Raw genomic sequence first — 23,390 nt, 5'->3', positions numbered from 1 at the left:
AATATGTTATAAGAGTCTTAAGTTAGGTCTGGTCTTCACGTGCACAGTGCACCTGCATGACAACACATTGGGGTTCTCACCGTGTCTGCAGGCTTTTGATTCGACACAGCATGTCCAGGTGTCCAGCAGAGTACTGCTCGATCACATCCTTCACGTCGTACGGTCGCAGGGTCTCCTTAAACTTTTTCTTAGCTACGTGGAACTTCATAATCCTTAAATGACCAGACCAGGGTGTCGTTCAATATGCAACAAACAGGAAAAACTATTCTGAATACAGGTAGGGCTACCTGAACTTGTCCAATAAAAAAATGGATTTACGTCGAGAAATGTTTTTGTCCAAACAAATATGATTCATAAATCGGGACGGAATTTCAATGCAGTTTTAAAATCTACCACTAGAGGTTGGTCTCAAACAAAGAATTACAAAAATACGCTAGTCATAAAGCAAACACTCAACCAAAGTGATTTACAACAACACACTAGGACTGATGTGTTGCACAAGAGGTTATGAAAACAAAGTGAAAAGACCTTTTACAACCCCATGAAAAAGATACATTTCCAAGAGGAGAAGTACAGCCGTTCCTCTGTCTCAACATAAACACAAGCACTCTTATGGGAAATAATTTAATATTTCCAAAGAAAAATTTCCAGAGAAGTTGTGTAGCTTAAGACCTAAGTTAAAATCAACCTGAGGTAGTATGCTACATAGATCACTTTGCTGTATCAACTTGAGGTCACAGTGTCAATGAGAAAAGTGGGCATGTGCATTAGTGTGCCTCTCACCTGACGGCCCGGATTACAGACTTGACGGAGGGCAACAAGTCCTCCACAGAGATTTCACAGCGACAGCCTTTGTCGTCCCCGAACCCATCCTCAGCAGTCACGGTGGAGTCAGCTGGAGAGATAGAGAGACGGACGGGGGGAACACTGGGTCAGCAAACATCAATCTCCCTAACGTTCCTTCAGGTTTAGCAGGGTAGCTGTTTAAATCGTCCATAAGAAACAGTAGATCAGTGCCGGCAAAATTGATTTGGGGCCCCCTCTCTTCTATTGGTCGGGTGCTCCCTAGCAGTCAGAGGCCCCCTAGCGGTCGGGGGCCCTAAGTGACCTCTTATGTTACATATGCCTGGAGCCGGCCCTGCAGTAGATTGAACATATACTGTAAAACATGATTACTGAGTGGTTGGTGAGCCGTTTAACACTTCATTTTTACGATCATAAGACATTACGTTATTCTTAACAGCTCTCACACCCTGAATTATCTCCGCCAAGTCCCTCTTTCTAATTGTATTCCCTCTGTCTGTAGTATTTCCATTCGAATTAATGTTGTACCCTTCATTCAATTCAAATGAGTGTTTTTATGCCTTTTGGCAAGACCAGCTGGTCACTGTGGCTGTTCCCTTGGCCTGCCTCCCCTCAGTTGGCTGGCTGGACTGGTATTGTCCAGAGCTCCAGGCATAACCGAGCCAGGCAAGCCAGCCGGCCTCGCTTGTCCAAACCAGGTACCGCAAACCGACATTAGCATTCCATCCGTTTGGCTTAGCTGGCTCTATGGCTGGCTCTATGGCTGGGTCTATGGAAGGGTCTATAGCTGGCTTTATGGCTGGGTCTATAGCTGGCTCTATGGATGGGTCTATAGCTGGCTCTATGGCTGGTTCTATGGATGGGTCTATAGCTGGCTCTATGGCTGTATCAGTAGCTGGGTCTATAGCTGGCTCGATGGATGGGTCTATAGCTGGCTCCATGGCTGGTTCTATGGATGGGTCTATAGCTGGCTCTATGGCTGGATAAGTAGCTGTGTCTATAGCTGGCTCGATGGCTGGGTCTATGGATGGGTCTATTGCTGGCTCTATGGATGGGTCTATAGCTGGCTCTATGACTGGGTGAATGGCTGGGTCTTTAGCTGGCTGTATGTCTGGGTCTACGACTGGCTCTATGGCTTTGGTCTGCCCATAACACCAGTGGTTTACTGGTAGTTATTTTATAACAAACTGGGAGAGCCAGCGAAGCCAGGAAAAGGCAATTATAGCCATAATAGAAATATAGCTGTAAGTCGAGAAGGAAGTTTAATGGTAACATATGTCTTACTGTGGTTTAAGTTTATTTGTCTGACCGTTATCTAAGGACATCATTAGTAAAATAAGTGGACATTTCGTGGGTGATAACAGGGTAATCAGGGTCAGGGTAAGATCACAAGTAAACAACATTTCAATTAACTGCACATTTCAGGGCGGACTCAAGTACAAACCTCAACACTGACACATGTCTTTATCATTACAACATAACTACAGTACACCAACCACATGCTAAACATGCTAAACCCCTACAGTGGACTCATTGTGATGGATCGCTGGCTCCTCTCACCGTCAGCGGTGGATCTTGACTGGCTCTTGAGGCGGAGGGATGGCCTGAAGCGGGTGCGGTCATTGAAGCTCCAGCTTTTCTGGACCTTGGCAGGGCTGGTGCCCTCCCTACCCCCAGTCTCGGCGCCAGGCGAGCGCCGGTCGTTTGCGGACATCTGCCGGCTCTTGATGCTCTGACCTCTGGGGCTGGCCATCCGGACTCGTTCTTTAAAACTCAACTTTTGGCTGTGATGGTGGGGTGGGTTAAAGGGAAACGGAGACAGAAAGGAAAGTGGATCAACGATCACACCACAGATCGACAATCTGGGTTCTGGAAGGATCTATGGAACACAATTCTCGCTCAATATCCTTCATTCTTTTCGTTACTTAAAAACCTAAATTATAATTTTTTTCATAGGACCTACGGTAACCCATCGCAGACAGGACAAATAGGGCTTTGTCAAAGACCAGCATGCATTGCGGCTTATTGAATAAAATAATTTGAAAAGGTTTGCACAACAGGCAGGATGCTTCAGGCGGGACGCCACTAACCGCGCCTTCTTCTCATCTGTTTCAAATTTAGTCGGTTAAATAGCCGTGACCTCAGCCGGCCAATCCCTGTCTCTCTAACTGGCACCAGGCGAATCATCAACGGAAGAGTCACCTAGCAGCCGGGGCGGGGGATGGCCGACAAATCGAAACCCTCGTGGGGTTCAGGTGAGGTGATGATGACTATGTTAATTGACTATCAGTGGCGTGCATGGACGTTCGACGTTGCAGTCGGCGACTGGAGATGCCGTCAGGGGTGCGTGAGAGTCGGGTGGAGTGCTGAGGTCAGAGGGTCGTGTGTTAAAGGCCGCGATGACATGCAGAGAAGCGGTGCAGAGGGACAGGCAGCAGGCGTGAGTTAGGAGGCTACACTACATCTAATCGTTTCCCATTGTGACAGATGTTGGCCGATGGATGATGGATGTTGGATGATGGGTGCAACAGTGTCGTTCTCTTTTTCTGGCGATTGGAATGATGGGAGTGACAGGAAGTGTGTTAGTAGATGTTCCCGAATTATAGAAGGTGACGGAGGAATGCCAAAATGAGGCATCCTCTATTCACTCTATCGCTAAATAAATGCACAATAAACACATGTACCGGAAGGCCACCATACCTGTCATTCAGTGGATCTGATTTGGAGATCTTAGCAAATCGTTATTGCACTATAAGTGGAGCCAACAAGCAACTATTTCAGGCATTATAAAGAAGCTTATCAATACCGCTGAGCCGCTAATGCATACACCCGATTTTTAAGACCCAGCCACTTTCGCTAATACAAATCCATGCACAAGTATATAAATGAATTGTCATTCCCAAAGTAGTCATGAGTCGGAGCGGGCATGGTGGGGTGCCGTGTACCTAGCGTGTTTCCGTAGGGTACACCTCCTCAGTAACTTCTGCTTACTACTGAGGACCTTACTACAAACCAGAGGAAAGAATTGCGGTAAGAAAACGTATGCGCCTGCAAGCTTGCTTAAACCTTTTTGCGCAGGTGGCCTTGCCCAAATGTCTATGTATATAAATGTAAAAGTAGGTTTTAGGAAGGCTGACGGTGTTCAGACACGGTAGAAAGAGTGGGCATTCGCTGAAGGAAGAAACGGGTTGAAATGAATTAAAAAGAGGCGGAAATGCCGGTCTGCGCATATGGAAATAACCTATGCTTATGAATATTTATTTATCAATGAAAGTCTACATATGTCTACAAACCTTAAACTGTAAAATATCCCATGTGTTCTGTCTTTCCATGATTACTATATTAAATCCAATCTGTACATTTGTGACCGGAAATGAATTGTATGAATGTCCATGTATAGTTAATGGATAATATAAGATGACAGATGACATAACTATTTTGTCACGATAAAAGCTTTATGGACTCAACTAGATCACAAGGCTGTAATCAGCCTGAAGTGTTACTTAAGAGGCAGCAAAGAAGCTTTATTTGTAAACCACTGGCTGACATTTAAAAAGAGCCTTTTCAAAAGGCAATTGAGCTTAGTGGAGTAGAGAGAGAAATCGAAGAGCCCAGGCATGTCAACATTTGGAAAAAGCCTATCATTTAATGACTACTTCTGTCCGTGTTCCTCATTTGACCATATTAATTCAGCCAAGGCTGAAGGACAGAGGGAGAGAGTGTGAGGGGGGAGAGTGTGATGGGGGAGAGTGTGAGAGGGGAGACAGAGACACTGAGTCATTTGTGTGAAGTACGGCACAAACCTCTAGAACTTGCACCAGTGGGCATTCAAGGCCATCGGGCACCTGATTCAATGGCCCTAAAACAGATTTTACTGTTATTGCTGTATTTTTCTCCTGCAGGTTTGAGGTGGAGCTTTTAAAGACCAGAACTTTTTTTTCAACCGAATTCAATAGGTGAAGGAGGCTGGAGCTTTCTCTCTCTGTTTCTCCCTCTCTCTCATTGTTTCATCCCTTCTACCTACGTGTGATTCATGTGTTCAGGTTTGCGTGGGATGTCTTTTTATTTTTTTATTTCAGACAGTATTCTTTTGACTCTGTACGTGTAGCCTAGAAATGTCATGAAAAATAATAACATTCTTCAAACAAATTCTTTAGTTGCCACCCGGTTTCTAAATTAAATTTGTCTCATTTTCACATAATAATAAATTCTATTTGTATTGCATTTACATTTTATCAATCTCAAAGTGCTACAGAGCATATAAAAATACAAAAGAAATCAAGGGCCATACATTTTATAAAAGGCTTTTTTAAAAAGATGTGTTTTTAAAAACATCTGTAGTCTGAGGGGCCCTCAGGTGGTCAGGGAGAACGTTCCACAGCCTCGGAGCGGCAGATGAAAAAGCCCTATTACCCATGCTGCAACCTCCAACAAGGCCTCAGTCCTCATGTAGCCCCTACAGACCCTGCATGCAGTCATACATTTCAACAAGCTATTTGCTGAAAATAATAATTTCTTCTTAATCAGCTTGCCACCTTAAATAACAATAAAACAAAAAAATATGTATAGAGTGAGGCTGCGACTCTGTTTAGGACTAAATTGTACTGGATGAGAGCTTTCATGTGTATTTTTCCCATGGCATATACACTTCTCCAGAGCAATACACATCAGTATATTTCACACAGGCCCAGGGTGTACGGTAGACATCACCTCAACGTGTATGGTTCAAAACATTGAAATAGGGTCAAATTTTTCTACTGTATTCCTCAAATAGATGGCAAAAAAAAGAAAACCTGTGGGCCCTGGTCAAAATGAGTACACTACATAGGGAATAGGATTCTGTCTGACATACTGTTTATGTCACTGGTTAAGAACAGTACATGCAGGGGTTACCAACCTTGTGGATGATTCTCCCTGGTCCTTTCTTCAGTGACAGATGGGAGAGGGGAGAAAGCGAGAAAACATTTAGCAATTTCTCTCAAACAGCAAACATGATCAGATAACCGCGCTAAGAAAAAAAAACTTGACTGGGATTCGTTCAAAGCCACCATGGCAAAGTTTACGCAGTCTTCATTTACAATATACATCCCAGGTCAAGTATGATGGTGGACTGCCCTGGTAGCAGTTGTATTATCCAAGACCAGGGATTTTATTTGAAGTAATTTGATCACTGGAAGAGGGACCAACTGCGCAAACACTGAAATGGGGGTCTGATTGAAATTAACCCCTTACCTGCCCCACAAAAGACCATAGCAAGATCCATGTCACATTTCACCATACATTTGCCACATGCAGAGAGTATTTTTAAGCCGCCTGGCCAAGAGCACATGAGTATACAACAAGCTGGGGTGATTCTCAACTCCAGGTTCCAGGACACACTGCTCCAATGTAGCCCTCTAATTAGGGGCTGATTGGGACCTGGGAAACCAGGTAAATGCCAAAAAACTACCAGGTAGAAAACAAGCAGTGCTCCAGGTCCGCCAGGTCAGAGTTGAGAACCACTGCTCAAGACTGAATTAGCAAGCGCATAAGCAGAATTCGGTAACTATTCCGACAAAACAAACTGTATGTGTGTTAAAGTGTGTGTATGCACATGGATCCGTTAGTGTGTGCTTGCACACGGTTATGTGTGTGGGTGCATGGCAGAGGGGGTTGGTTTTAAGAATTCTTGATCCGGATTGTTTGGACTAAGACAATATAGGTGTCTCTGTTTGGCTGCGATACCTTCTACAATGACAGAAGAGAAATGATACAAATCTAAATGTGTTCATGTATTCACAAAATAATTATTGAAGTAGATGAGCAAAAAGTATTTGAGGTAAAAAAACAAGCAGTGAAGAGGCTTGGTCCCAGATCTGTGCTGTTAACAGTTAAGGCCATTATTACGGACACATCAATGGATCTAGGATCAAGCTCCAAAGAAACAGAAAATGTAAAAAGAGCTGGGCAAACAGATTGCCTAACAGGGGCACAGACATCAAAATATAGACACCAGCTGCCAACATTGTACCTACTTTGTAGGGCTGCAGGTATGCAACGCCTTCAAATGAGGCTTCCAGGTAGCAATGGAAACCGAGTTCTCATCAGCCGAATAACTACGCCAGACACACTGCATGCAGAGTACACATAAAACCAGGTGGTGGGGAGAGAACAGAGAGAGACACAAAGAGAGTCAAAAGGAGATAAAAAAACAAACAAAGGACAAACACAATAAGGGGGAGAGAGAAAGGGGAGGTGGAGGGATCAAAGAGAAAATAAAGACAGACAAAACAAAAACATCTGAATGGAGATAAAAAAAAAAAGCTCTGATTAGTGATAAAGCAAAACGAAAACGGTCACGGGTCAAAGGTCACACGTGAGTGACACATTCTCTTGCCGGGTGGAGTTCGGAGGTCAGGCAACGGTGGGCAACTGTACATGCCTGTGGGGCTGTGAGGACAGGAGGCTCTCATAGTAGCGCCACGTGGCGCCTAGACTCGGCCTGGCGGAGTAGTCTGTGGAGTGGTAGCGCCACGCGGCCTGGGGCAGTGTGAGGGGGAAAGGGGGAGACGAAAGAGGAGGAGCAAGAGAAAGGAGGTAAAGAAAGGAAGTAGAGAAAGGAGGAAAAGCCGGCAAGGGGAGGGAAAAGAAGATAGCGAAGGAGGAAGGTGAGTAGGAGAAGTTAAGGAGGTGATGAGAAAGAGGAAAAGATAAGAGTCCTGGTGAGAGGAAACAGGTGAGAACGTAGAGGAGGAGGACGGGAGGAGGCAACATGTAAGACAGAGGGATTGCACAAAGGGAAACAACGGGGGTGAGGTCAGATTCTCCACAAAAGGGAAAAGAGGAGGAGAGGGATACAAGAAAAGCGGATGTAGGAGAGAGGGAAGGACAACAAGCAGCTGAAGCTTGGCTCCCGCTCCCTTGGTTAAAGCATCAGGAGTGGAGGAGAATAGAGTACACATCCTAAATGTCCGTTTCTCAACTGAACGAGTTTAAATGCAAATCACATTCCCTAAAGAGAGGTCAACTCTATGGATTTAATCAATGGAAAACGTTCAATAAAGTTGGAAATCAACATCTAAGGGTTTGGTACATATACACAAAGGATTATCACAGAATTTATCTCTGACCCAAAAACGATATAACTTGTTTTCAAAGCGCAAAGGCAATTTGAATTGACACCATCACTGAGGAGACCACAGTACCAAAAGAAGTATTAATGTCACTGTGCACGAACTGAACTGTGTTAGATGCAGTATGAAAATTCTCCCTAACCTGGATGAGACAAGCAGCAGGGTTCCTCCTTTTCTCAAAATGCTTCTGTCTGTGCTGCTCCTGGACTTTCAGGGCAAAGCCTGAGCCCAGGATCCCCTGGGAAGACATGGGAATCAGGTAAGAGGATGTAAGCCATCTTGTCAGCCATGCTGGGTCATTGCCTCAATGTGACTGTTAACAACATGATCATGTGAAGTAACAATGGGGGAGGAAGCTGCCTAGTAACTATATGGATAAGTGTGTGTGTGTGTGTGTGTGTGTGTGTGAGGGAGCGGGGGGGGCAGACTCACAGCTGGTAGAGCGAAGAAAGAGATGCCCAGTAGTGCAAACCCAGCTGAGAGCATGCGTCCGGTCCATGTCTTTGGGGTTTTGTCCCCGTAACCAATTGTTGTCAAGGTGATCTGAGAACACACGGCAGCAAAATGACGGCTTGATAAAGACGTCCCTATGATCCAAGAAAGCTCTACACTTGTGCAGAGTAGCAATCAACATAAATATAAGGCACTGGTAAATCACAGCAATTGAAATACTTTACTAGTCAAAAAAGTTTATATCACTCAACAGGACAGAGAACTGTGTTATCAAACTGGGATCATTCTATATTTTCCTTCCATGTAGCTCTACTTCCTACTCAACTTCTTTACTATCTAATGGACTGAAAAGGACAAGAGATAAGGTCAAAAACCTTTAGTTACTCTTTTCTTTATGGGTTTTCTAACGATTCTGCCACGTTGGGTTGTCAAGGACAACAAAGATGGCTGAGGCCATTTCGTAGCATTATGAGTTTTTCGAGGCAGTACGAGAAAGGGTGGTTAATGGTGCTGGGGATGATGTTTATTACATAGAAGGATTTTAATCAAAGGAGCAAAACAGGTGGGCCAGTAAAAGGAAGGTCCACAGCAATTAAATAAATAACTTTTTGTCCTCTTTTCTTTTCTTTGACAAATAATGTGGGTTAATAATTGTATTATGAACGATACATAATAATACATAATTCCAGTCTTATTACTGGGATGTACATTTGTTCTTCAGAAATTAATAACTTGAATAACATGGTTATTTTCTTCTGACCCAGAGAACTAATCAAGGACGTCTGCCACTGAGTTGTGCCATTCAATAAAAAAAGTTCCAAACACCATATTTCAATAACTGATAAAAAATTCCAATCCTACAATTATAGACTGGTCCTACAGCATCCACTTACTTACTCAGACTCTTCCACGATGGGAGCAGACGGGGGGACTCTAAAAGAAAGCTTACTCACTGTTCCCCACCACAGGGCGTCAGCATACGTGGCAAACTCGCTGTTGATCTTGTTCTCCACAAGGTAGACAAGAAAGGAAGAGAAGATGAGCACCAGGAAGCCAATGTACCAGGCTGTCACCAGCTCCTGTAGGAAGACACAGCAGACGATTTCACGAAGGGCGTCCTGGGGGGTCACCACAGACAGAGGACAGCGGAGACGTCATACTAAATACAGGTCAGACCTAGCAATGACTGGAGGTAGGCCGTGTCATGTCCCTGCTATGTCCACTACGTCATCCGTAAAATGGGGGCCTGGGTTACAGCAGAGCCGTGTGGTGAACCCGTACAAACGCAGGTGGCGAGCAGGGTGGCGGCGCACGGCGCGTGACTCCGCGTCCACGCGCGACCCCGTAGGATCAGGGCTCCGAATGTGTTTTGCGTCTTTAATGTACGTGTTAGATTAGGGCTCTCATACTGGGCTATGTGTCCCCTGGGGCTGGACCTCCAGTGGTAATCCCAGGCAGATGATGATACAGATTACAGGAATGCCCAACACACACTCACACGCCAGGTGCTACAGGTGGCAAAGCAGGAGGCAAAACAGTGAGATTCATGACATCAACCCCAAATATATTGTCTCATCTAAACCAATTTTAAACACAACAGGAAGACTGCCTTGTAGGATCCTGTATTACCCACAGATAAACAGTACTCTCTACATCTATCTCTCTCTATTCAACTATTCACAACACGTCGTTTTTGGAACACTATCGGTGAAATCAATACCATCTGTATACATAATTCACGGCCCACACGAGCTCAGAAACAAAAATCAGCAATTTCCCTATGGCGGATGAGCCCTGAGGTTCCGTATTACCGCCGAAAGCCAGGTTACGTCTCTCTGAGCTCCTCCGATTTCAACATAGTGCGCAAATCAGGCCAGGCGGAATAATCCTGACCCGACCCGACGCGCGTAATGCGCCCCAGAGGTCTGAGAGGAGGGGCGGAGGGGATCTGGGGTGTCTCCACTTTCACCCGTGACGGTGTGCTCGGTCAGCCTCACCTTGCTGTGTGCGTACACCACCGATCCCAGGAGCTTCCAGGTGCCCCCTCGCCGGTCCATGCGCACCATTCGCAGGATCTGCAGGAAGCGGAGGCTACGCAGGGCGGACGTGGCGAATATGTTACCCTGGCTCCCTGCTGACACCACCGCCACGGACGCTATCAGCACAATGATATCTGGGTGGTGATGGGGGGGGGGGGGGGGGCAGGTCAGAGAAAGAATGGATAGGGGAAAAGGGGGAAGTGAGAGGAGAAACGGCAATTCATTTGAAGGAGAAGATTAGTAGCTACAGGTTAAAATTCCGGTGTGGACTGGACACGTGCAAGGGAGACTGTCAGCGTTAACCATGTTTAGTAACATGAAACGGCTGGAATCAACTATCAAGCTGGAAGGCAAGTATATTTCCAACAAATCTTGGCTTAACATTATCTGTGAAATCAATAACCTTCTCAATTGTTATATTCTATACAGGTTGAATAACATTCACCACCATAAACAAAAGCTTTTGTAACATAACACACAGGTTAACTGTAACCACTCTGACCAAATCCCAATGCTGTGGGGCTGAGAAGGGGATATTGCCTTCTCAGGATGTTAGATGGTGGTCTCTAGTCAGTTGAAATGCTTATTGTACTGTAAAAGTAGAGGAGTTAACCTTGGTGTCTTGGCTACATTTACAATCTCACCCTCATAGCATGATGGCCTCATAATCACCCCACTTGGCTCATTGGTTAATCATATCCAATATTCATCCCCTCCTATCCTCATCCCATTTCCCCCTAACCTTGAACACGTGAACTTTGACACCTAAAATCACGCTCTAAAATCACGCTCTAACAGTAAACCTAAACCTATAACCCTAATTATAACGCCAAAACGTTTACCCTAAACCTGATGTCAAACAGCAGTAAGGTCAAGACTCTATTGAGGATGACCAGCACCAAAGGCTTGCAGATATGGAGGTTCTGGGATGGCGTCTTAAAAGTGGTCTGTGGTCATGAGGCTGGTTTGACATATGGTTAAATATATGGACATTGTGTTCTGGGATAAAAAAAAAAAGAAGCTCATTTCTGAGCAGCCTTTTATTGTCCTCGACACATGGTGCTCCTGTGTAATGATCCTACCATTTAATCTGTTTGTTTTGGTTTGGTTCCAGCCAGGATGGTGACAACAGTACGCACCCACGTACACACACGCACGAAGATCTACGGAGACTGACACATAACACACCAACCCCTTGAACCCCAATCTACTGTGCATCATTAGCACATGAGCAGGAGGGCGGGGGGAAGTTCACTCAGTCACCAGAAGCACAGGAAGAAAAACGTCACGCTCACAAGAAACACAACGTCGGGCGCAGCCCAAAGGGCACCCCATTCCCTACGTAGTGAACTTGGCATAGGGGCACTCTATCAATCAATCAAATGTATCAATCAATCACATTTCATTATAAAGCCCTTTTTACATCAGCAGTTGTCACAAAGTGCTTTTACAAAACACCCGGCCTTACGGTGTTGGCCAGGCACTTTACGTCCCTGCAGGCAGTCTGGGTCTGGGTATGGTCTGGTCTCCGTGTGTGTGTGTGTGTGTGTGTGTGCACGTGTGTGTCTACTCCCTACATAGTCAAACACTATTGCAGAAACCAATGCGAGGCTACTCCTCTATTTCAGAAGAATCTTTTTTTTTTACCCCTCCCGCCTTGCTTCAAATGTAACCACCATTTCAAAGACGCTACACCAAGTGAAACTCAAAACTAAAGTAATATTATTTCATTCTTGGTGTTCCCTCTTAGTGCGTTCTTCTTTTCTTTTTGAGACTCCGAGAGTTTGATATCCTGCCGCTGTTCGCGTCCGTCCGTACTCCCGGATGAACTCAACGCTCCGACATGAAAAACAAATGCTGACCAAGTTGGGCCGGATCGCTCTAGGCCTATAAATCATGAGCCAGTTGACGCGCAGCGGCGGTAGGGAGGCGGCGACGCCATAAAAACCTGCTCACGCACACACACACACACACGCCCGTGCGCACACACGGAGACCAGACCATACCCAGACCCAGACTGCCTGCAGGGACGTAAAGTGCCTGGCCGAGCATTGGCCTCTGCAGAAGGTGTGTAAATGAATGACCCGTTTCGAAAGCAAAGCGTGTGAGTGACGTTTTTGTGTGTGTGTGTGCGTGTGTGTATGTGTGAATAAGTGACGTGCGTATGTCTGTAAGAGCACACATTTATGAGCGCGACTGCGTGGGTGCTCGCATATGCGCGTGTCTGAGTGTGCGACTGAAGTGTGTGGCTGCGTGCTGACATAACTCCCACATCTGGAGTCTCCATCTGCCTGGGTCTAGCTTTAAACAGCAGCCCTGCACATCCCGGGTTCACCCTTTGAGCCTTGTCCCCAATGTCCCCCACGCCAGTCACACACGACACGGACAGCAGCCCTGCTACGACAACCGCGGAGGGCCCTATACGTGGTAAGTGAGACTTTGGGATGGTTTCCCAGATCTCAAAGGGCTATTCCTTTTGGATAAATTCCTTGTTTGTTGGGAAACATAGTTGGCAATAAAACTCTCTGATTCGGATACTCTTTTGTACTATTTCTCAGCAGATGTGTAGGTATCTTCTCTACGGCTGAAGATGTGTGTGTTGGTGTGTGTGTGTGTCCTTGGTGGCTGCCAGATTCTTCACATTTCTGCATGCCCCTCTAGACAGTCAAAGCCACATATGTGGAGAGAGGACAGCTCTTGGCGTGAGGTTAAAAGCATTAAAGGGCCGTTCAACCATTTTTAGTTCTACTTTTTCTGTGCTTGCAGTTGAAAATAAAAATCGCCCCTATCTGCTGAGTCATCACTTGCCATTGAATTCAATGCTTCATGAGAATGTGTTTAAGCATGTTATGAAACATTCTGAAACTCATATGACACCAGAATCTCATTCTGGATAATAAATACACTCCGCAGAGCTCCGAGACAGGAATGTGTCAAGGCACAGATCTGGGGAAGTGTACCAAAGCATTTCTGCAGCATCGAAGCTGCCCAAGATCAACATGGTCACCATAATTGTTTTAATACTGGGCCTTGTTCAGGGGGTTCAGTGGAAACAGGATGCACCTGAGCTTGATTTCAAGTGTCACAGCAAAGGTTCTGAATACTCAAATATGCAAACTTGGTATTTCTGGGGTTTTTTTTATAAATTTGCAAAAATGTCAAAAAACCTGTTATTGGGGGGAAAAAACCTATTTAATCTCCCCAAAAATATATTAAATCTATTTTTAGAATAAGTCTGTAATGTAATAACATAGAAGGGGTCTAAATTCTTTCTGAATGCAATGTATTCCTATCGTGGAGTCAATCAGTCAAACATGATGTAAAAACAAATAACACTAATTTAGTGTCTGTGTTGAAAAATTGCCTTCGCAGGACAGTGGGCCCAAACAAAAGTTGGAGCTTCAATTGTGGGTAATGTACAGCTTACTTGCTGGGTGATCTAAGATTGGATTCCCATATGTATGTTCTTATTTGAGACGGAAAAGGCGGGAGAGAAAAGGAGAAAGGGGAGGTAAGGAGAGGGAAGGAGGCGCACGCTAAGTGTCAAGTCAGATTATTGAGTATCTCATATCACAGTATCTAGTCAATTTATCTAGTGTCTCATATCATACTATCTACTCTGTTTTGAGCTTCTCATATCACAATATCTGGTCTATTTATTGAGCGTCTCATATCGTAGTATCTAGTCACCTTGTCGCTTTATTGTTCCTGGTTGCCTGTGTGTTTCTCTCTGTCTCTTTCTTTCACCTCTCTTTCCCCCTCTCTCTCTAGCCCCCCCGCCTTCTTTCTCCCACTCCCTCTCTCTCCTTTGGCATGACGTTCGCCAGATCGGAGAGACTACCGATGCTAGCTCTGACAACTTAGCGTGACTGCTAAGCGCTTAGTTTCCCTCCCCGGAGTACAATGGCCGTACGAGAAGGGCAGATATAAATGTCCAAACACTGGAAAGAATTTAAGACGGGTTAATGGAGAGGCCTATTTACGTAGTCAGTCGATCCTCCATCTCCTGTAAGGAGTTGTAAGAGCCTCAAACACCGCAGATACAACACCAAGCCAGAAAGCTATGGTCAATTATGTGTGTGTGTGTGTGTGAGAGTGTGTGTGTGTGTGTGTGTGTATGCTTAAGGCCAATTACACTGTAATTTACCCATGTGTCTTTTTGAACTCAGAAGTCACATTCCTATGGTCAAACAAAAAGCATAAGCAAGTAATACCCATACTGATTTGCAGTAAGGAAATGTATGTGTTGCTTTTAATCATAATAAAACAGGAGGAATTTACATGACTGACTGCAAAACGGGAAACAGTCAGTCTTGCAGCAGTAGCTTTAAAAGCCCTTCTCATGTACTGATTCCCGTAAAATTTGTAAACTGTTACTGTTTTAATTGGTATTATTAAAACCCAATCTTGTTGCCTAGTTAAGGAGATGAAGAAGAAAAATCTTTCAGTTCCGGCCCTAAGAGGTCCAAAGCTGACCACCACATCATTCCCAATACTTCAATAACTTACCATGTCCGTTTGACCGTTAAGTCTAATGAGGGTTTGGAATCTTCCCTCTAAAAAACCTTACAAATTACCACACTCCGTAGGGTTATCATATTATTTATTTTTAAATGACCATGAATGAAATGACTCGTTTGCTCACCTATGACACAGAAGGGCTTCCGGGCGAAGCGGAGGCGCCCTTGCCATCCTCGGTAGCGACAGCAGCAGCCGGCAGACCATATCCTGATTATGTACTCCAAGCCGAACACCACGATCATCACAAACTCCTACACAAATTGTTGAACAGGTAGTCGGCAATAATGATATACAATGACTTCGTAGCTATGAGTAGATGGGGTACTGAATTATACATGAACGGCTGGTACTACGTAGTTTGAGTAGACATTAGACATGTCAAAACAGGCCTTTCAAATGTATTATCGTACGTATGTGTGCTATAAATGTATTTTTCTGAACATTGAAATGTTGATGTGTCTGTGTAGCATAGTCTGCTAATGACTTATAGTGGTTGCTAATGTGTCTCGGCATGCAGACACAGTTTGACATATTCCAACCGACACACCAGAGAATGTAGAGATAAACAAATACTAAGGTAAACAATGAGTCGCAGCCGTACATTAAATAACTTCATTTACTGGAATTAGCAGAACATAAGCTAACTAGCATACATCCACAGTGCACTCAGAAGCCTCATTCTTCAACTAGGTATCACAAGTTCAATTTAGAAATCAGAGGTTTCTATGAAGTTTTCAATCCAACATTTTTACAGCGTGGATAAACATCATGCATTTACTTATGTTGGTTGTGGCACTGTTACCTAACCCAAACTGAAACAAAACTCAGACGCTTTCAGTCAAACCTCTGTCTGGCCTGTTATTAAATGTAGGTATTAAATTAAGGTTTTAGGTTTTGGATAGGGCTAAGTTTAGATATAAATTCCAACTGGTTAATTTAGCATTTTGGGAAAGAACACAAAATCAACAAAACAGGCTCTCATGAGGTTTTTCACATCAGACCTTTGTAGCACTTCAATTAAACACACAACTGTCAGACCTGGAAACAGATGTGTGTTGTTTCAACCGTATGGTTTTCACAGTAGAGATTAAAGGGCATTCATTCCTGTCATATCATCACATACCTATTGATGTTTACACTGATTTAATTTGGAGAGGTTGTGTTAATGAGTATAGTCATTCAGAACGTGACACATCCAGTTATGATAAGGGGATTAATCATTTTATGGGATAATCCATTCATATCAATCTTCCTATCTGTCATGAAGTTACATCAGGCATAGCAGGAACAGATGAATGGGTGCATCTACTGTGTCAGAACCACCTAGAATGAGACATCTTAAAACAAAGTTTTCAAACAAAATCACATTCCATTATCCACCAAATCCTAATGTAACTCTTGAATCTTTTGTATATTATTTAAAAGAAAGATATGTATATGAACTCAAAACATTTTACCCACTCCCAGAATGAACAATCCCTCCCTCCCCCCACCCACAACGTTTCACCTGAATGCATTTATTTTTATTATATCAAGGGGCATTGCAAAGGGAGAAACTGAGTGGATGAATAAGGATGACTGGGATGATGGAATGACGTGACATCAGAAAGGGCTTTATATGAACACCCTAGCATTATATGGACACCCTAGCATTATATTGACACCTTAGCAGTTGGGGGGGGGGGGGGGGTTCTTGCCCAGGTACAGGAGGATTGATTAATTAATCATGAATGTATCCAAGTATTGGACATTGTCCTACCCTCCCACATTAGTACATATGATTTAACATTAAAGTCCTTTGGGGTGCCATCTTGTCCTTTGTTCAAAAACCTGCGGCAGCTAATCTCAGCATGCTCCACACATTGATTTGTGGATTTATATTTTAAAGTAAATTAAAACATGAATGTCAATCCCATTCAAAATTACAGGGTAGACATGTGACATGGCAAAATTAACAAGGAAGAATACTGCCCGATATTATTGAATTAGCACAAGGAAAACCATTAATCTGAAAAAGGTCCTGGAATATGTCGCCCTACATTAATGAACACAATTAACTTGACACATCAACCTCTGGTAACATTATGACACAAACACATGCAGAAAAGCACACTCATTTTACAATCCTAGTTGGGACTCAAACCATTATTCCCATTTAATCCTGACAATAATCCTACCCCTAACCCTAGTAGATTTGGCTACTAGATCCTAGATTACTGAGACCTGGACGACCTGGTCATGCTGCTGACTTGGATTCTGTTTCAGTCCACATGTATTCATTCACTATTATAACCTTGTACTCTAATAATCTTTCCTGGGCACAGCCAGAAGAGGACTGCCCACCCCTCAGAGTCTGGTCCCTCTCTAGGTTTCTTCCTAAGTTCTGACCTGCTAGGGAGTTTTTCCTAGCCACTGTGCATCAACCCAGCTGTTGCTTGCTCTTTGGGGTTTCAGGCTGGGTATCTGTAACCCAAAAAAGTGTTCTCCAAGAAGTACAGCAGAATAACCCTTTACAGTTTTATTACTAGACCCACTGTGAACAGGCATGCTGAAGGACAGCTAAGGTGTCCAAGGCATTAAATAAAACTATTCCAAACCAGTTTCTCACCAGGATCAGCAGACAGCGAGATGAGAAGTCCTGATGAGCTGGAATGGTAGAGAACACAGACAGGACCAGGCAGCCAAAGACCAAGATGAACCTACAAGACAAAACAAAGAGCAATCATAACTAACATTTATCCATATGAAACAGAAGACGGCACTGGAAGTTCAGTCAGGAAATTACTTATGTGTCCGAAATACATCTGTACCGTCATCATTTTCTCCCGCTATCAACTTATTTACGCTAAGGTGATTTGCTTGAAATATGCACCACTGCTGGACTGGATAATGAGCAGTATCCAGTCCTTCTTTCCATACCCTTCCCTTTCTGCCAAACAGCCATAATCTTCCACCTTCATAATGATAACATTTATTTTTTTTATCCAATGAATCTGATACGCGAGGTGGGCGAATGACCTTCCAAACGGCGTCAGTGGCGGAGTTACGGGTGTTGGATTTAGTACTGCGGATGCCCATTGTGTTAAAGGGTGCGAGGACATCTGTGTTTGATCAGCCTTGAGCTCGGTCTTAAGCCATGCTGTGTCTATAAAGGAGACACAGAGATAGGGATTTAAATGTCAAAGAACATCTCGTGTCTTTCTAGGAACGTAATTGAAACTATAGTATCTTGATTTCCAGGCAGCCCCTGAGTTTAGCCAATCGTGACTATTGAAACTAGAATGGGTGTTACACTGGAGAATTTTGACTTACTGTCAACATCCTGTACACCCAACACTGCTACAGGTTAGCCTTGCATTCCAGTCAGCTGGGATCTGCGAGCCAGTGAAAACCAGGCTTTGAAAGGCCAGGAAGATAGGAACTAAACTCAGAATTCTGATTCAGGGTCACAGTAGTGACATTAAAAAAAAATATTGAAACACAGAGACCATTCTGTAAGGTCTTCCAAGAATTCACAATGCGTCGCTAGAACGTTCTCCACCATCCCAGAATTAGCTGTTTCCTATCCCCCATTGCTCTAGCGTGTGGAGTGTGATGTGATGACTGATGAGAGGATAGAGACGGTTAAATCATATCCTAGTGTAGACTAGGTCCTAAATCCTCTCCAAGACGGACAGATCTTTAACAGTTGCAGGGCCACTTGGTTCAGAGGGGCCACATCCAGACTTGGAGCAGCGTCTGTGTGAAAAGTGTGGGCGTGTTGAGGGGGGTTACGATCCCCAGATGACCCATAACTAACCCCTGTAGGACTGTGTCGATGTGACCACATCCCAAATCTGACCTTTGACCCCCAGCGGGAGCCCCATTAGAGGTCAAGGTTTTCCATAGCCTGCAGAGGGATGGATGTTTATGTGATCAGTGTGATTCATTTGACGTCTGCTGTCCCGAGTGCTTTTTCTGTGAGGAGTGTGGCTCGGAAGGCTTTCAATGTAGCCAGAGAGGCAATAAAAAGTAATTTTGAAAGTTATTTTAATGTATCTATAATGTTAGCGTTTTTACTTGAATATAAAAACAAAAAAAAACATCTTTATGAGTTTATAGTTTTGAGTACTTTGTAAAGTTAATGTCTAGGCCGGTGCACTGAATGCAAGCACTGACAAATATTGTGTAACTGTCATTTGAAAGGGTGGCTGAAAGGACTTCAATCACACACCTACGCTAATCATATCTCTGCCTCCACTCTCTCCTGTCAAGATCTCGCAATAGGAATTTCTAAGTGGCCCCTAAACCACATTTTCAGAGTTGATGAAAATGTATTTTCTTTTCATTATATAAATTTTAGAAGAATGTATGAAATATTTATTGGAATTCATTGACTAAGAAAACCAAAGGTGTTAAACATCGAAGTGGCTTCGCTAATTACTTTGTTGCCCGCATCCCCCTTTCCACAAGTCTTTGTTCCCCCGTGTCATATCCTGTAGTGGGTGGTAGGCCAATGTGTGTTCCAAATGGCTACATATTCCCTATTTCTGCACTACATTTGACCAGGGAATATAGGATCCAGTGTTCTATGGTGCCATTTGGGAGGTAAGACCAGTATCTGGAGTTTGTCACAGCCCTCCAAGCTCAAATATTCAGACAAAAATACATAAATACACACACACACACACACACACACACACAGAAGCCAATCATCACTCCCTTTGCAAATGGAGGTGAGTATAAAATATATTTTATACTCACCTCCCTTTGCGAAGAAAAGCCACTAAGGATATATACACTCACCTAAAGGATTATTAGGAACACCATACTAATACTGTGTTTGACCGCCTTTCGCCTTCAGAACTGCCTTAATTCTACGTGGCATTGATTCAACAAGGTACTGAAAGCATTCTTTAGAAATGTTGGCCCATATTGATAGGATAGCATCTTGCAGTTGATGGAGATTTGTGGGATGCACATCCAGGGCACGAAGCTCCCGTTCCACCACATCCCAAAGATGCTCTATTGGGTTGAGATCTGGTGACTGTGGGGGCCATTTCAGTACAGTGAACTCATTGTCATGTTCAAGAAACCAATTTGAAATGATTCGAGCTTTGTGACATGGTGCATTATCCTGCTGAAAGTAGCCATCAGAGTATGGGTACATGGTGGTCATAAAGGGATGGACATGGTCAGAAACAATGCTCAGGTAGGCCGTGGCATTTAAACGATGCCCAATTGGCACTAAGGGGCCTAAAGTGTGCCAAGAAAACATCCCCCACACCATTACACCACCACCACCAGCCTGCACAGTGGTAACAAGGCATGATGGATCCATGTTCTCATTTTGTTTACACCAAATTCTGACTCTACCATCTGAATGTCTCAACAGAAATCGAGACTCATCAGACCAGGCAACATTCTTCCAGTCTTCAACTGTCCAATTTTGGTGAGCTCATGCAAATTGTAGCCTCTTTTTCCTATTTGTAGTGGAGATGAGTGGTAACCGGTGGGGTCTTCTGCTGTTGTAGCCCATCCGCCTCAAGGTTGTGCGTGTTATGGCTTCACAAATGCTTTGCTGCATACCTCGGTTGTAACAAGTGGTTATTTCTGTCAAAGTTGCTCTTCTATTAGCTTGAATCAGTCGGCCCATTCTCCTCTGACCTCTAGCATCAACAAGGCATTTTCGCCCACAGGACTGCCGCATACTGGATGTTTTTCCCTTTTCACACTATTCTTTGTAAACCCTAGAAATGGTTGTGCGTGAAAATCCCAGTAACTGAGCAAAATGTGAAATACTCAGACCGGCCCGTCTGGCACCAACAACCATGCCACGCACAAAATTGCTTAAATCACCTTTCTTTCCCATTCTGACATTCAGTTTGGAGTTCAGGAGATTGTCTTGACCAGGACCACACCCCTAAATGCATTGAAGCAACTGCCATGTGATTGGTTGATTAGATAATTGCATTAATGAAAAATTGAACAGGTGTTCCTAATAATCCTTTAGGTGAGTGTATATACAGTATCTCACAAAAGTGAGTACACCCCTCACATTTTTGTAAATATTTGATTATATCAATGTGACATGTGACAACACTAAAGAAATGACACCTTGATACACTGTAAAGTAGTGAGTGTACAGCTTGTATAACTGTGTAAATTGCCTGTCCCCTCAAAATAACACAACACACAGCCATTCATGTCTAAACCGCTGGCAACAAAAGTGAGTACACCCCAAAGTGAAAACGTCCAAATTGGGTCCTAAGTGTGAATATTTTGTGTGGCCACCATTATTTTCCGGCACTGCCTTAACCCTCTTGGGCATTAAGTTCAACAGAGCTTCAAAAGGTTGTCACTGTAGTCCTCTTCCACTCCTCCATGACAACATCACGGAGCTGGTGGATGTTAGAGACCTTGCGCTCCTCCACCTTCCATTTGAGGATGCCCCACAGATGCTCAATAGGGTTTAGGTCTGGAGACATGCTTGGCCAGTCCATCACCTTTACCCTCAGCTTCTTCTGCTAGGCAGTGGTCGTCTTGGAGGTGTGTTTGGGGTCGTTATCATGTTGGAATACTGCCCTGCGGCCCCAGTCTCCGAAGGGAGGGGATCATGCTTCAGTATCTCACAGTCCATGTTGGCATTCATGGTTCCCTCAATGAACTGTAGCTCCCCATTGCCGGCAGCACTTATGAAGCCCCAGACCATAGCAATGTGTCCTTTCTTCAGTGTTGTCACATGAAAAGATATAATCAAATATTTTCAAAAATGTGAAGGGGTGTACTCACTTTTGTGAGATACAGTATATAGCGGATACCAGACCTTAGTAGGCTCTGTTCCCTTGAGATATGTTTTTTTCTTCAATGGAAACAGCACCATACACAAAGAGTCAAGGAAGAATGTCTCTGGAAAAAACACGGTATAATTGTGAAGAGTTTGGCACTGGTGAGACACAGGCAACCTTGGAAGTCTTTTCTCCCCACCTTCCTCATCTTTCTGAAGCGTACCAAAGCCCCAGCAATTTGTGGATGTACGCGGTGGATTAAAGCAGTGTACGGATCGGGAAGAGAGGGCTTGACTGGAAGTACAGGTCAGGACATAGTGAAGAGTAGCTGTTTGCAGGGATGGATTGTGGTTTGAATGGACCTGGGCTACTACCCTTTAAAGATAACATACTTACTCCTGGTATTTAGTCTAGCTAGTTATCTGATCCTGTAGTACTGGTATTTAGTCCAGCCAGCCATCTCAACCTGTACTACTCCAGGTATTTAGTCAAATAAAATCCTGTCCTGTAGATTAAATAGAATTCACCCAAGCCGTTGTTCCCAGCAGCCCAAGGAATGCCCCGGTGTTTTTGTTAGTCATCCTCTCAGTCATACTAAGATGGGGTATGTCATGGCAAAATGTATAGAAGAGAGAGAGATATTTGCTTTAAAACAAATGTGGATATATGCCTTAAACACTTACTGTCTCAAGCAGCACAGACTGTATATAGAGTCAATAATTAAACATTTGAGAATCAAACATGTCTCACCAAACGACAGTTCATTAAAGACAAAATGAAATGTATACTATTTATTCCCAAACTGTTGGGTCTCTCTCTCTGTATGTGTGTGTGTGTGTGTTCTTGACATCGATGCATAGGCTATCAAGTACAACGAGCTCCCTGTGATGAATGAACTCATGCTGTCCATGGTCCTGAAATGTGTGTTTGTCAAAATCATTCACAAGTATCATCTTTCTTATTCATTTATATATGGTCTGTGTTCCATTTTCAACATGTTAATCCATTCAAAGCACAACATATCTTATCTGTCAGTGGAAGTTGGCGCAGTCAGGTGACTTGTCACTGGACACCGCCAGCTAAGTTAAATCGCCATACAGGTTAAGGGTCATATGTGGACCAATCAGTCACGAGACACGTTTCAGACAGTTCGGTTGGAATGAAAGGTGAACACATCGGTTAGCATCTCAGGTTCTCTTCCATATAAACTTTCCAAGAGACTGGGAGAAACTAATGTCATATTAATGTCAGTTTAGTGTTATCCTCAACGCCTTTATGGGCAGACCAGGAGTTGGAAGAGTAACCTAAAACCTAATAAAAACGAAGTCGGGATTGATAAAATATTGTCTGTCTGGACACACTTCCTGTATGTGTGGGTGTGTGTGTGTGTGCACGTGTGTGCACGTGTGCATACATGTGTTTTTGCTTATACAGTGGGGAAAACATGTTTTTGATATACTGCCAATTTTGCAGGTATTCCTACTTACAAAGCATGTAGAGGTCTGTAATTTCTCTCAACTGTAAGAGACGGAATCTAAAACAAAAATCCAGAAAATCACATTGTATGATTTTTTAATAATTAATTTGCATTTTATTGCATGACATAAGTATTTGATCACCTACCAACCAGTAAGGATTCCGGCTCTCACAGACCTGTTAAGTTTTTCTTTAAGAAGCTCTCCTGTTCTCCACTC

At 43.8% G+C, this 23,390-nt stretch overlaps 1 protein-coding gene across 5 annotated transcripts in view; it reads right to left on the bottom strand.

The window, feature by feature from the left end:
• The window catches only part of kcnq5b (potassium voltage-gated channel, KQT-like subfamily, member 5b), a 103,253-nt gene that overhangs the window by 7,815 nt on the left and 72,048 nt on the right, over positions 1-23,390 (bottom strand). For 2 of the 5 annotated variants that reach the window (XM_020049752.2, XM_020049753.2), the window contains exons 2-13: positions 17,538-17,628; positions 15,054-15,180; positions 10,367-10,542; positions 9,323-9,448; positions 8,349-8,459; positions 8,059-8,154; positions 6,819-6,913; positions 5,702-5,728; positions 3,750-3,809; positions 2,365-2,588; positions 784-895; positions 81-212 (exon numbers count right to left, since the gene is read on the bottom strand). In XM_020049752.2, the coding sequence (XP_019905311.2) occupies positions 81-212; positions 784-895; positions 2,365-2,588; positions 3,750-3,809; positions 5,702-5,728; positions 6,819-6,913; positions 8,059-8,154; positions 8,349-8,459; positions 9,323-9,448; positions 10,367-10,542; positions 15,054-15,180; positions 17,538-17,628 (1,377 nt within the window). Of the gene's footprint in view, positions 1-80; positions 213-783; positions 896-2,364; positions 2,589-3,749; positions 3,810-5,701; positions 5,729-6,002; positions 6,015-6,818; positions 6,914-7,243; positions 7,324-8,058; positions 8,155-8,348; positions 8,460-9,322; positions 9,449-10,366; positions 10,543-15,053; positions 15,181-17,537; positions 17,629-23,390 lie in introns of all 5 variants that reach the window. The other 3 variants (XM_010872934.3, XM_010872935.4, XM_020049754.2) reach the window with 2 other exon arrangements.

Source organism: Esox lucius, chromosome 9 (genome assembly GCF_011004845.1).
Source record: "Esox lucius isolate fEsoLuc1 chromosome 9, fEsoLuc1.pri, whole genome shotgun sequence".
Classification (NCBI taxonomy): Eukaryota; Metazoa; Chordata; class Actinopteri; order Esociformes; family Esocidae; genus Esox; species Esox lucius.
This window is presented reverse-complemented; position numbering and strand designations above follow the sequence as displayed.